Here is a 15,538-nt window from a genome sequence, read left to right as displayed (position 1 = left end):
TTTTTATTTTTTCTTTGTACAATTTGCAAATAAGTTATTATATTGCAGAAAGGAATTTCTGACTATTGACACATTTATTATTTGATTCAGATGCAATTCTGTATTGAGTCTGCATAAAAGTAAATTTAAATTCAAAATTTTATTTAACCAATGATTTCCAAGAAGCTAAAATTTGACTTTATCAGCATTCCCAAATACAGCCAGCTTAACCACATCAAACATTGATAAATGCTATTAAAATATAGATCTCACATATTTTTATTTAATGTTTATATTTATTTATTTAGGATGTCAGCAAATGGACAGTTAAGTTTGTTACTGTATTATGTAATAAACTAATTATTAATATCAAAATTGTATATATATATATATATATTTATTTATTTATTTTTCTAATTTTCTATATTTTTTTCAGCATATAATATCATTGTTAATTAACATTCCTTCCTTTAGAAGAAAGAGTAAACTCATGTGGTCACCATATCTTTGTGTGCCTTCGCCTTTCAACTTTTTATCAAGCTTATCAATAAAAGGAAACTTAATCAATAAATGTATAATCAATGTATTGCATGTTTTAAAATACAGTAAGCATCGGTTATTGTGATCATATTTGTGAATTATATTTAGATTCTATTGAACAATGACTCTAATACATGCATACATACATATTTTGTTATATTCCATGGATCCATAAGATAGTCAGATGACAATAGGATGTGGAAAAAGTCATAATAATAATACAACTGAAAACTGTTAGAATATTACAGATCTTATTCAGTAATGTGCATATTCAAAATGAATTTAAGCTTTATTACGTAATGTAACATTAATTATACATTGAGAAATTTCTTTGTCTGTTAACAATCTATTAACTTGAAGATCATGATCTTTGTCTACACAGTCATTAAGCTCCTGTTCACACATGTAGACAGTTTCTCCATATGATCAGTTTTGTTTTTTGAACACTGTTGAAACATATTGAACTTAATTTCTTAAAGCAGTTGTTGATATGAGAGACGCAAACTTTATCCTGCATGAGATTTAATGTTTCTGTGGTGGTGATGGTGATGGCATTCTTCTGAATTCTAGTGCCATGTGGACTGGCTGGTTGATACCAATGTTATGCTTCTCTGAAACACTGGTATCTACCAACCAGTCTATATGGTGCCAGAACCCAAAAGTTCATCATCTTTATCCTAAGTAACTGATACCTGTTTGGTGATGTTGGATGAAGTTCCCAAGTCCGTCATCTGTAGCTTGGATAATTCTTTGTCTCATGTCCAAAGTTTTTATAATTCCCTGATTAAGAGGTTGAATGTGTGATGTAGTGTTCTGAGGTAGAAAAATTAATTTAGTGTTCTCTAAGTTCAGCTTTGAATGTGCCAGGCAGTTTTCCAGAACTAGTGCAGTTTTTTTTCTTTTTCGTGTTTAATTGTCTATCACAGTTACAAAGGTGTCTTCAAATATAGAAGCTGTCATCCAAGCACTAGTGTTTGCATATGTAACACAAAGATATTTTACTCCTTTGAAACATCTAGATCTACCCTTTCTGATCAGTAATGGATTAATTTTGTTTTCCCATTATATTTCAAGCTAATAAGACTGCAATTCTGTCCTTGACATTCTTTCCTGCAGAAGCTGACATATTTTTAAAAATCATGTAATAATCTGGAGTAGCTCTCTAGTATAGTTCGACTTTGTCTATATTAACACTGTAAAGCCCAGTGGTTTAACATTCACTTACTCTGCGTTTTGTACTTAAGGATTTCATTTGTTTCTTAGTGTAAATAGATTATATCCTTAAACAGAATTAACCAATTGACCTTTATAATGGTAAAGAGTTGTGTTTTCTTTGCAGTATGAACTGTATTCATAAATATTATTTAAACAAATTTTGGCTAGAAAGGGTTTAATATATCCTCTGGATTATAAGTGTTTAACATAGCTTTCCGATTAGTTTGTAGCCAGATGTTAGCTACGTAGCTATCAGAATTTTGTTTTCATCCACAAAGGTTTTTATAAACAATGATGTGTCTCTCCTTCCGCCTTGTCAGCCATCCATTGGTCACTTTAAATTGTTTTCTGATTTTTGACTGAAATCATTGGCTTTTTGTAATAGAGTACTGTAATATGGTGCGTTATAAGAACTGGCTTGCTTGAACTAATCCAATATCACTTCATCTACTGTATGACATTTTCTTTCACTCTTCCTTTTCCTGTTCTTTCTCGTCATATAAACATTTAGCATGTCATGAAATTTTAACAGGTTTGACAAAGTTGAGTGAGGCCCTCCCAATTTTGAGCCAATTTTTAAACAATCTTTTTAAATTTACCTTGCTACATATATCTATAAGATGCAACTTTTCTGTTACACTCAATTGTTTTCTGTTTCCGTTTACTGACATTTTTATAAAATATGATTAAAATTTATACAGAAAAATCTCCACTGATTAATAAGGACTAACAGCAACACAAAGAAATAAACAACTGACAGAAATACATACAAACATTTTGCTTGTTGTGTTTAATGTATGGTAGTGGAAAATTTATTTTGCCATTATTAAAATTATTTATTGTGTGGATATTGAGAAATAATATGGAAACAAGTATGAGCGAGAGGTCACTTGTATTCTAGAATAAGTTGAAGCATAATCGGGAGAAGAAATTATACACAGAAATATGTACGCATGAGTCTTGGAGAAGTATAGGATAGTAGAAATAGAGTATTTACAGACTAGAGAGTATTAAGGAAACTTCTGATCAGGGGATTCTTGTGTATGCAGTAAAAAGGAATGACGAGTCGGTAGATGCAAGATTTCCAGAAATTAGAATTAGGTAGATAGTTGCTAATAAAAATAAAGACAAACTGCAGAAAAGTGGGGTATATTTGAGCAAATATAAAGATAAAAGATAAAGGTTAGTTAAGAAATATGAGGGTGCAAAAGTTACAAATTAGGGGTTAGCAAAGATAGGGGAGAGAGTGGATAGTCTGTAAAAAGAAATAGGTTGTTAGAAAAGTGTAAAGATGAGTGTAACTACAGGCTGGATGAGTAATGTCTTACACTGTGAATTGGATCAGTAGACTCAATAAATGTCATTGTCAATGTCAGTGATTCAGGTATTCACATATGATACTTCAATCTGTGTAATGTTGGCAGAAATATAAAAAGTAAGGCAGTTTTATGTCTCAATGTGAACTTATTCCACAACACTCATGCAAAACTGAATCAGTTGTTGTATATACGATGAATGCATAATATTTACTTTGTTCTTTGAAGTTTGTCGAAGTTATTGAATCATCTTGCTGTTGACACAATACATTACGGTGTTTCACCTGACCTCATCTGTTGGATGCGTTTGCTTCTTGATAAATAGGAGTACCAGTAGAAAGCATTTATAGCTAGAAAACACATGGGAAAGACAATGCGAGATGCACGGTCTATTTTAGAGACAGAATTGTATCTTGGTGTTCGTTTCTTTCGTTTCTTCTTCATGTGTCCTTGAATACTGAGCCTATGAACGTTTGAAGTGCTGGCTGTTGGTGCATAGGTGATTCTGTCTACACTCTCTTGTTCGGTACCGGTTTCTGAACCAGCAGTGCATCCTAAACAGGATGACATGGACCATGGATGGTGAGCTGCTCTGCTGCTGCTGCTGCTGCTGGTGGTGATGGTTGAAGGAGTGATTTGGCAAGCTGAGAGAGGTATTACCTCTAGTAGTCTGCTGCTGGTACCGGTGTCCCCATTAAGGGAACTGAAGGTATTGAGGAAGGCACCTTCATTGCTGTTCTTTGCCTGTTCATCCTGGTGGAAGGGTAGACAATATTATTTCATAGTACGTTTAATCAATATGGAAGGACTGTACAATACTCATGATTCTGCTTGCATGCAAATGTACCAATCACATTTTATATCTAGTGATATCAATTAATTTCCAGGGAAATGTTAGTCTCAGTGAAAATAATATGTGTACTAAAAATCTGTGCGTACTGAGGACTTATAAGGAAAACCCACCGGTTATAATTAAAGTCCTTAGCAGTGAGAAGCAGCGTGCTACAGCGCCACTATGAATCAGACGACGGAACGATCAACTCATATTGTCCTTCGACTGAGCAAGGTGAAAAATGGCGTGCGAATAGCAAAGAGGACTAGTCTAATATTTAACTATTAATGTCATAAATTAAATGTTACATTTGTAGTGCGGCATATCAGGAATGGAGGTGGATATATAACGAGTTGCCTTACCGTGTCGACTGCCCTCCTTCCGTCTTCTCCTTGAGTCCAGTTTTCATCGTCCGAACTTGAATCGGAACTAAGATCTGAGCTGAAGTAGCACTCGCCAGAACCGTATTTTGTGAAGTAGTGTACCACTGCAAACTAAAACGTATTATTATTACAAGCAAACCCGCGCGAGTGAGTACATGAAAGTGGTAGAACCGACTATTGGGCGCAGGGGGGGGGGGGGGGGGTGGCAGCAGAGCGGCAACCTCCGGCGGCAGTTTTCATGATTCCGTGAAAATTTTCGATTTTGCTCGGAAGGTCCCTGATTCAAATTTCGGCCAGGAATCGTCTGTCCTAACAACGGCGCTTAGTGGTTTTCTTAGTCCCTGCCGGAAAGCGTCGTGATATTACTTTCAGCCAGGCCAAGTCCATATCGCTTCCAATTCATTATTCATTAATCGCTCTGTCATTCGATGCGATTTATTCTAATATCCTGAAAGTGTCGTTAACACGAATAGACATATATGTAAACAAGCAGATACATAAGCAAATATACCCCTCCCCCCTGACAACTTGTTGCAATGTCGTAAAACAACCCAGCACTGGCGCGACTAGGCGCGTGCGGCGTGTTGAGTGTTGTCGCGCGCGGCTGTTATTTGTATTGCTTTTTATAGGTCCGAAACCCACTGACGCGGCTATGAAGTTATTATTTCTGTACTTCGCAATGAATTAAGCCCCTGAAGTACAGTCCTCTTACCTGAATTATGGTCGCAAATATGAAGGCAAATGACAGGAACACGAAGAAGTCCAGCGCTGTCGGGTATGGTACTTTTGGTAGATCGGTCCGAGCTTCAAGGCCCAGGAATGTCATTGTTAGAACAGTTGTTATACCTGCGAAGCGGAACATTGCAGCGCTGAGTATTATGGGAAGTGTTGACTGATGATGAAGGGAAGTGGATTCTTTCACGCCAGGGGCACTGGCGATTACAGCCCACGCCCTCTTCAGATCGCCGTAGTTTCGAGCTCTTCTTCTACCGAGGTCACCGGTCAGTGTTAGCTCCGAATTTACGGTGTAGAAGAATGCATTTTCAGGTAACACACATGAAAGATACAGGCCTGCATCTTAGAATGAACGAGTATACACTGTGTCTTGTAGACTAATTACAATTGAACCTTGTGCAGTTTTGGTCTGTAATCCATGATGTGAATTTTTCTTCAGAAAACAGAAACTGGAAAATTCTTTAAATACATCCTAAACATTCTAATGGTTTACACTCGTTTAGTATATAAATGTTATATATGTATATTCAGTTATTTCCAAGCCATATTGTCCTTCTTGAGAAGCTAATAGTCGCTCAGTTGGTCTAGAAATTCCCCGTACTGTATGAACCTTGGAGGTTCATTACCGTGTTCACAATAGCCCATCGCTATTCCCTATCCTATCCTGAACCACAGGAATAAGTCACCGTCCCCACCTTATTCAAAAGGATCATTTTTTAATATTATTTTCCATCAACATTTAGGCCTTTCAAGCGGTTTCTTCCCTTCATATTTTGTGTGCATCTCATTTCTTCCATGCGTGCTATAAATCCCGCGCACAAACACAAGGAGAGGAAAATAGCCACTAATGATGAACCTGATCTGTAAACCGCGGGTTTGCTATGATGCGTAGTTTGCACAGTACATAGGCGAATCAGAAGACGTCATGTTGTGATACTTGTGGCACTTTTGTAGTGAACATCCTGGTGTGCACCCAGAAGGATCAGTATTCAGAGTAAACGAGGCATACTCGTATTTGAAGCACGCTGGAAGAGTACTTTGAATTAATTTAATGGTGATAGATGATCATTATAAGCTTCTGACGATCCTTGCACGCTGCAAGCTCTGTTTGCAGGTTGAGAGGGAACGAATGCTTATTCCATTGTAAGAGAAGGCAAGGTCAATCATAGGGAAGGCATAGGCTGCACCAAACTCGTGAAGTATTTCGTGACTTTTTTATCGTCGAAACGTAACAGACATTATTCATGTAAGATTTGAGGTTTTCACAGCGGTGAGTATGAAGATTTCTGTCTTCTGTTGTTGCGCTGTGTAGTCTGGTCAATGTTTACCAACGTTTCAGAGGTCATACTGCTTCCGTCATCAGGGCGATTCTTAGTATGAAGATTTCTGTCTTCTGGGTTGTTGCGCTGTGTAGTCTGGCAGATGTTTACCAACGTTTCAGAGGTCATACTGCCTCCATCATCAGGGCGATGAGTATGAAGATTTCTGTCTTCTGGGTTGTTGCGCTGTGTAGTATGGTCGACGTTTACCAACGTTTCAGAGGTCATACTGCCTCCATCATCAGGGCGATGAGTATGAAGATTTCTGTCTTCTGGGTTGTTGCGCTGTGTAGTCTGGTAGATGTTTATCAACGATGAATCTCCCTGATGACGGAGGCAGTATGACCTCTGAAACGTTGATAAACATCTACCAGACTACACAGCGCAACAACCCAGAAGACAGAAATCTTCATACTCATCGCCCTGATGACGGAGGCAGTATGACCTCTGAAACGTTGATAAACATCTACCAGACTACACAGCGCAACAACCCAGAAGACAGAAATCTTCATACTCATCGCCCTGATGACGGAGGCAGTATGACCTCTGAAACGTTGATAAACATCTACCAGACTACACAGCGCAACAACCCAGAAGACAGAAATCTTCATACTCATCGCCCTGATGACGGAGGCAGTATGACCTCTGAAACGTTGGTAAACATCGACCAGACTACACAGCGCAACAACCCAGAAGACAGAAATCTTCAGCCATTATTCAGTTGATCGTGCGCAAGATAACGTTGATACGAGGCTTATTAGAAATGTTTTAGGAGACATAGTTGAACCGACATTGCCGTGGTACTGTGCCGCTGTGTTGTAGCCCAACAGGCGTCACTGAGATTGTGAGGCAGAGAGGACAGATTTGTGAAATGATTCCGTACGCTTTCATAGGAGGTTAAAGGAAAGTATCCCAACTTTTCAGACGGACGTTTTAGGAAATTCTTCCATTATGTACCAAGGTTAGTTAGCCTTTGCTTTCCGGAATTCAAGTATCTCAAGAGACCACCTGGGATACTTGAGGGCAGATGGGAGAATAGTATTAAACGGATTTTAAGAAAGTTGGGCGATAAAGTATAAACTTGATAAATCTGGTTATGGATATGATCTAGTGGTGGGCTTCTGTGAACACGGTAATGGCGTTCATGCTCCATGAACTCAGCGGCAAATTCTTCTGTCTGGTTCGTTATGCTCATCCGAAACACTAAAATTGGAGGAATTTAAAATGAATTATTTGATATAGCCTGCAACACTGACACGGACAGCCCCTGGACTGCGGTCACAGTCCTTTCGGCTCGAATGCATTTTTAACATTCTTAACATAATTTAATTCATGACTAATTTATTTGATGTGTAACATCAAGGTTTTTTTAATATTGGCCGTAAGAATAATTTTAGTTACTGTGACTATTGTATTAGCCTCGATGTCGGACGTAACAATCTTCAGCTATTGTTAATAACATACTTTATGTGTGATGTCATGGCCCACAGCCATGGTGAGAAATCTAGATCTGGCCCGAGGGTAGTTAGTGTTAGCCCATGCCTCAAATTGAGAACAACTGCTTAATTCATTTCAGCTTCTTCTTTAAAGTGTTTACCGACAGAAAGAGCCAATAACAGGCAAATAACTACAAATAGGCATAATAATATTGCATTTTCGCCCGACCTGATTCCTAGGCCAGACTTCATTACTGCTTGAAAGGCAAATTTGTTCACTAGTCACGCGTCTGTTAGCTTTTGAAGAAAAAACTTTGCTACACCCATCGCTACAGTTAATGAGAAGCTATGCAGAATGTTACCTATTCGAATCCAAGATTAAATTGTATATTGTTTTTGTTTTCTTCGGTTTTACTGCACTCTTTATCCACTTTGCCTGATCAGAATGAGACACATTCTGCCGTTTCGGCAATCTTTGTGGTGGCCTGTAAACTACACACAAAAACTAGTGTCTCAGAAATACAAAGAAGTTTAATCAGAATGACTTACCAAGAGAAACTCTGTCAGCTGTCGCCTCTCGATTTAGCCAAAATGAGACCCACGACAGGACAACCAACAGAACACAGGGACCGTATACCTGAATCAAAAAATTTCCCATATGTCTCTGAAGATGGAAGCTGACAAGCAACATTGAGTATTCACCTGGAATCAAAAAGCACAGTACAGCTTAATAAATAAATAATAGCCGATGCCCGTCAAGCTTGCGTTTAAGTTGTTAATAACCGTTGCCAAGGAAACGATGTTGAGGGATGCTCGGCTCAATGGTTTCAATTACTGACCATAAAATTGTTTGTGGATGGATAATAATTGTTGTGGACCCGATTCTATTGCGACGCGTCGAAATTGTTTCCTTCTGTGTTAAACGAGACAGGAACATTATAGTAAATGGTGAATAGATAAGGATCTGACAGGGGACTATATTTGCCTGTTTCAGCGCTTATCCCTGGAAAGACTTCAGAAAATCACCCAAACTTTAAGATAGCACCTGGGTTCGTGTCCCAATGAAGATGGTTTCTGTAGCTTGGACACTAAACGGTATCAAGACCAACGTTTTTTGAGATTATAGGAACATAGGCTGCTGCAGGGGTCGCAAAGATAATATCCACTGCTGACTACCACTTGTTATGGCGTAGGCTGATGAAGGAGCCTGGGCTCCACCGCTGCTCCCACGGGCCGTGTCCCGCCCAACCATTTCCTACCGCCTGGGTATTGTTGAGACCATCCGCCATTTCCAACGCTCACTTCGCCTCTCCGGCAGTGCCCTGTAAACGAAAACCCTAGTATAAAAGGCCTTTGTGTGTAACCGGTCCAGTCTCTCCGGGGTGTGGTGTTACTTGCAAGATATATTCAGAATAGTGCGATGTTAAACATCCTCCAATATTCAAGTACCGTACGACTTAGGCCCTCGGTTTGCCTAACCATACGTAGTCAGAATCAGTTTCCACTTACTTGGCAATGCAACAGATGTGGTTAGCAACCAGTAGCTGGTCTTGGGTCCAGTGGTCCTCACTCTCTGTTAGGATCATCAACAGTTCCTCTGTCCTCTCCAGGTTAACGGCAGGTTCACTCTTCGTAGACTTGGACATGACCTGCCCCACACGAACTGACCGTCGTGAATATTTTGGAGTTCTTCGTCTTTCTTTCTAATGACGCAATTATTATTTCCTTTATACTTATTTTAAGTTTATCTCAACACGTTGATTTGGCTCTTCGCAGGTCTGGTGTTCTAGTTTTTGTAGCTTGTGTGTTTGCTGTGTATTTTTCTGCTTGAATATTTGTTAATTTCATACTTGTAAATTTTTTTGGCCGTTGCATCACAACAGCTGTAACCCCGAAAAATTTGTTATGCGTTCAAGTTTCTTTAGCTCGGAAATGAAGCACAAATATAAAACAGTGCTTTCGCTGACATAGTTACAAGAAAATGTCTCTTCCCGGCTTCCGGTAGGAGCAATGAAGCACCTCTAAGCGCTACACGACTTTCCTGATATCCCATAATGATTGAGGGGAATACGTAAGACGAGCGGGAAGGATACGTAGCGTCCATGGAAGAGAGGAAAAAATGCGTAAGGAATTTGTGGGAGAACCTGAAGGGAAGAAGTACTTTGAATACGCGGAGGATAATAAAATGTGTCTTAAAGAAATATGGTGCATGGGTGCAGACTGAATTCAAACCCAATACAGGGACCAGTGCCAGGCTCTTGTGAACACGGCAATGAACCTTTAGGTTGCATAAAAGGAAGGAAGTTTCAGGATTTTGTTTCATAAAGCTAAATAAAAGATGAAGAAGGGTTAGAATGAAAGGAAACAGTTTTTAAAATTGAGATCACCACTATTTGAATTAGGCCTACATATCTTTTAGGACAGCCTTGCTTTGTGTGGAATATGCAAGGCGTTTTCCGATGCAAAAAAGAGGTTGTAACAGGAGATGAGAGGTCGACCTGTGGCAGAGGGAAATGCGAGGAGGTGTAAAGCCTCTGCGTTTCCTTTCATCCGTAATTATTTGCGGGAATAATCACGGTCTTTGATCATTATTCTCAAATACTTGAAATGGGCCGACCGACCTCTAATGAATGCACTGTAAAGTTGCAAATGAGCCTGGTTGAGTACACGCCATTCACCTGGGACTTATCAAGTTGTGATGTGCAGGTGAGAGTAGGCTTGCTATACGCACGCAACAAGAAGTCTGCTGCGAAGTTGCAGTGGGAGGAAGACAGATCCAAGTGCGCATGCGAATTCCGCCTAGAAATGTTGTTTGTTTACCTTTACGTACGATAAGTGTCACAATAGCCTCGTTTCTGAGTCACAGCCGTGACAAATAAATTTATTTTTTTCCGCACTAACGGATTACTCATTCAGCCAAATGTAACGAGAATTGTTCATTTTTGGATTGATGTCCCAAAATGGAAGTGATGTAAGTTTCCAGCTGGCATCATAATTGTCGTCATTTTTGATCTCCTTGTACATATTTTAATATTGTTCGTCAAATCACAATTTTTAATAAGATAATAAAATATTTAAAATATCATTTCACGTTCCGTATCGAATGATCGATTTAAAAATTGGAACGTTTTTTACGACATGTTTCGGTTATATTTAACCGTCCTCAGGTATAAATTAGCTTGGTAAATTTAAAACTTGAATTACAATCCTTTACAATGTTATGCAGTTTTATTGAAGATGTTCTTATCAGATTACTCTTATATATTAGAATGAAGGTATTGTTTTTTATATATGGCGTGGTTCATCTGATGTTCAGTATTAGTCGGTGATGAGTAGATAAAGACATGAAGTGTCTTGCGGAAGACATCTAGAAGTATTACTGTGTCGGGTCGAGGTTTAATACTGAAATTATATTTTAAATATTTTATATTTTATTATCTTATTAAAAATTGTGATTTGACGGACAATATTAAAATATTAACCTAATTCACAATATGACGCAAATATACTACCTCCTTGTACATGTTTGTATGTGACTTTTCTCTGCATTTTATTAACTGCAATGGATTATGACAGGTTCTTCAATAACTCCGGCAGCGAATAAGTGTGAAAATCCGCGGCCTCGCTGTCAACGGGGGACCGTAGGGCCTCGATAGTGGCCCGGAAGTCGTCGGCTGTCTCGGGCTCCATCCTCTGGGCTACGAATTTGCTTTCCGACTTCGCGCAAATCGAGTCCAGGAACTGCGCCTGGTTGTCACTCCAGACACACACCGGGATTTGTTGGGTTGCTCCCCGAGCGGAACTATTTTATCCACTTGGGCAGTATAAGTAGTCGAATGGTCGCCACACTTAGCGGAACAGATGCGTCAGCGGGTGCACCGGGAAAAGCGTGTCTTGAAGCTGCTTCCATCGAAGGAGCGCTAGACCAATTTCCCAGTTCCGAAAATTTTTCAAATAATACTTCGTCTTTCAACTGAGCGATGCAAAATGTGAATGCTGTCTTTTCCGTGTCCGTTCCTTATATTTGACATACGATCCGCGGGCCGCATGCATATGACCCCTTTAAGGTATCAGTAAGGAATTTACAAGTGGGGGATTCCTAGGGCAAATCTGGGCTAACGTTCCTGGCCCAGCAATTCGGTATCGCCCTCATGATGGAGGCGGCAAGGACCTCTGAAACGTTGGTAAACTTCTACCAGACTACATGGCACAAAAACCCATAAGACAGACATGATCAAAACAGTCGACATCGGAGACTGCAAGAGTGGAAAGTAAACAAAATTGTAAACAAATCCATGTTATGTAGAGTTGCAGCCAGTGGACATTTCTGCTTGGCTGAAAGGAATCCTCCGTAAGAATGATTACTCTACTTTTCTACTTTTCGAGTAAAGTAACAGGGTTATGTAGTACATGTGAAACAAACCGTATCTATGCACATTGTGACCATCACTCATCATTTACACACGCAAGTACTTACATTAAAGTAATATTATGGATGTACTAATTATATAAAATTTTACGTTTTTCCTAAATGGTCCCATAATAGCAGAGGAACAGTGCCCATCCGTTGACGTTCTGATTAGCGTAAGGCGTTCTCCGGAGGCAGGCCAAACAGCTATGTGAGAGAAAGACAGTTGCAAAGAGCGCCTATTGGCTTTTGCACTGTCTGCCTGTCTGTCTCTCGATTCCTGTTTGATGAATTTTCGTAAAAGTTTTTATTGGAATGTTTCATATAAATCCGTGTAGTGACTTCAGTTTTCGTCAAAATTTGTAAACCGAAGCTACTGTTCGGCTCGACCCGTTCTTGTACTTTTGTTTTCATTATGAGTCCAGACGATCTCTTCAGGGCCTTTGAATTAAGTAGCGTTCCTTTGTTATCCCCCCCCCCCCAATTAAGTGTCCTTATTTCCGTCACGTGATTTGCCATTTCGATCTTTGAAATGAGCACAAATTCGTCCATTACTTAAATCAGATTTCCGCTTTCACATAGCGGAGAATATAATTTGTTAGTTCAAAGGAGTACTTGCAGATGGTACAGAGGGCAACACCAGTCCTACCGGACTGCAGTACGTCCGTTTGATTGGCTGATGGAGTCGCGATCAAGTCGAACTGAGAGAGTTTCATGTCTTCGGCGATAGCTACCTGGCGCGCTTTGTTCCATCGGTATACCACGTCATTCGTCGTGTAGCCAACTGTAACAACACAAACACCCTAAAATGTGATTTTTGCTTTACTCTCTCACATTTAAAGATCTGAAGGTTTCACGGTGAATGAACGCAATGAAATCTTCTGAGGCGATCAGCCATGCCAGAATGGAGTGAATTTCCAATGTTTCGAATGGATATCTACGTCTCCGTTATCAGGAATTCATATGCTGAGTGATGCATCTCTTCATTGTATATCGTCTGTATCAAAGCAAAATGGTGTGAGTGTATGCATGCGTACACATATGTGTGTCCAGGAAAAATAATTTTTTTGGAATGAGAGCCATTTTTCAGAGCGTCTTCACAATTCAGTCAAGTTTATTGATTTTCAAGCATTTATAAAGACATGATTATGCAAATTAGACAGGAAATATTAAATGTAAAGCAACAATCTTATTTTGTTTGTAATTTTTGGTTTAATATCCCCTTATCCAAGAACGGCTGTGTGAACACATTGGTACCTCGCGGCTTGCCACCCGAGAAGACTTCATTTCTGTCTCACATATTTAGTGTATGATCCACTGCATGGGATTTGTTACCGTGGCAGATTTTTCTTTCATTAATTTTTCTGCAGACTTTCTGTTAGCTTTGTAGGATTATCGGCCTAATAACGTTAAAAAGACTCTTGTCACTAAAGAAATTGGCTGCGCACGAAGTGATCGGGTTCGATTTCTAATAGGGGTAGGATTTTTTCTTTGCCACTACGTCTAGACCACCCACCACTGGGCCTATTTGACTTCTTCTCGAATGGGTACAGTGGAATTTTCGAATATAGGAAATAAAAAATAAAAGTGTGGGCGAAACGCTGGTTACGGTACCGTGACAAATAGCCACGAATTTATTGAAATGATCAGAGTATAGCACCAAGATGTGCTCAGTATCTACTTTGACATATCCAATACTTATAAATAATCGATTACTGAACTTTATTAGCACTTATGATTGCGTATGTCTTATTTGTTTCTATTAATTCCATGTTTGTAAGTGCAAAGTTTCTTGCAGATTAGATATTGTCACATTTCCGAATTATCGATAACTTACAGCTTCCAAATTTCAAAGGACATCGCTGAGTATCCATAGGGAAATCCTCGAGGTTCATTGGGCATCCAGCTTTAATTGTCAGTCTGTCAACACACAGAGGATTATGCTACATTACCACATAAAATCCAACTAATGGAAACAGAAAAGTATTGACGTCAGACCATGTTTATTCTGTAACATTCAGTTACGTAGGCCCTACTGTAAATTAGTTGTGACAATGTTATACGTATCAATTACAATAAAGTATGATACTTAAATAATTTAGAACAAAAATAAATGTCCCCACACAAAAGTGAGAAATAGTAGTACGTCTAGAATTTTAATACTGTGACTATGTGACATATTTATTGCTACAAAACTTAAATCTTACATCAAATCATCATGAGAAGGGGAATCTGTTTGTGCGCGTGGCGAATCTGTGACAAGCTGAAATTGCATAAGGGGTAAGTCGTGCTTCCTAATTGTCCTGAGAATGTGCGTAAGAGAAACAACGCAGTAATCAGGGGTACTTACAGGAGTACAGCCTTAGACTAAGCCATTGTCTTTATGTTTTGTCAATGTTAAATACCTGGAGCTGTAATCATCTTTCATACTGTCACGTGCAGTGTCTAACATAACTTAGCCACCCTGATGACGGAGGTTCTCCGTGATTTTCCTTACTGTAAGTCAAATGCAAGGGTGTAATTAAAAGGTGTACTGCCCCCCTACCCCCAGTCACCAAGGCCTTCAGCCCAAATTATTCCCCTCATGTCGCAGAGGCCTTCAGCCTAAGCGATCCCAAAACTTCTGGATTCAGCTCCCAGATATAGAGTAATGACATCGAGTCGAATGAGATTGGCAGGATATTTAGCACGCATGGAGGGCGTAATAAATGCTTAGCGTTAGATGAAAGGATGACGTTTTAAAGGATCTTAGGGAAACAGGACGCAAAGCTTTGGATAGAATGGAGTGACATGGTTCAGGATGTAGACCGGTGGAGAGCTTTGGTGAACACGGCCGTGAATCGTCTTCCATTAAAGGCCCAAATTTCTCGACCAGCTGCTCGATTATTAGATTATAAACAATGGTAATCGAGATTTCTGTCTTCTCGATTGTTGCGATTTGTAGTCTGGTAGATGTTTACAAACGTTTCAGAGGTCATACTGACTCCGTCGTCAGCGCAACAACCCAGAAGACAGAAATCTTCATACTCACCGCTGTGAAAACCTCAAATCATACAATGATAATGGAGTTAGCTACAACTAATCAACATTACAGATCTCAGTGCATTTGTTACCTAGAAGTATGAATACAAATAAATTTGCGGCAATTCAGATCTCTCTTCAAGGGCTATTGGTAAAGACGCGCACATCTGCTATCAAAATATTTAAAAAGACTTCGTGTATATTACAGAATTACACTTCAGATGCCCTATTCCACATGCATGGAGATGTTCAAGATGAAACTCGTTGTCTTTCTTCGTACCAGTGACTGTTCGCGTGAAATGCTGCTAAACCTATTTGTCGCACAAGCAACCATGGCGTGCTCTTTATGTGAAT

General features: G+C 39.4%; 1 protein-coding gene across 1 annotated transcript in view; it reads right to left on the bottom strand.

Moving 5' to 3' along the window:
• Positions 1–365: 365 nt before the first annotated feature.
• Positions 366–15,538, bottom strand: part of LOC110830071 (gamma-aminobutyric acid receptor alpha-like) — a 29,341-nt gene continuing 14,168 nt past the window's right edge. Inside the window, exons 5-10 of the mRNA XM_087348009.1 lie at positions 14,001–14,083; positions 12,783–12,947; positions 8,305–8,457; positions 4,978–5,111; positions 4,245–4,376; positions 366–3,803 (exon numbers count right to left, since the gene is read on the bottom strand). Of these exons, the coding sequence (XP_087204135.1) occupies positions 3,321–3,803; positions 4,245–4,376; positions 4,978–5,111; positions 8,305–8,457; positions 12,783–12,947; positions 14,001–14,083 (1,150 nt within the window). The 3' untranslated portion in view covers positions 366–3,320. The remainder of the gene's footprint in view (positions 3,804–4,244; positions 4,377–4,977; positions 5,112–8,304; positions 8,458–12,782; positions 12,948–14,000; positions 14,084–15,538) is intronic.

This window comes from Zootermopsis nevadensis, unplaced genomic scaffold, assembly GCF_977971745.1.
Source record: "Zootermopsis nevadensis isolate Lab colony 2312 unplaced genomic scaffold, Znev_1.0 Znev_ptg000012l, whole genome shotgun sequence".
NCBI lineage: Eukaryota > Metazoa > Arthropoda > Insecta > Blattodea > Termopsidae > Zootermopsis > Zootermopsis nevadensis.
Note: the sequence above shows the minus strand (reverse complement) of the source record. Positions and strands in the feature narration are given on the sequence as shown.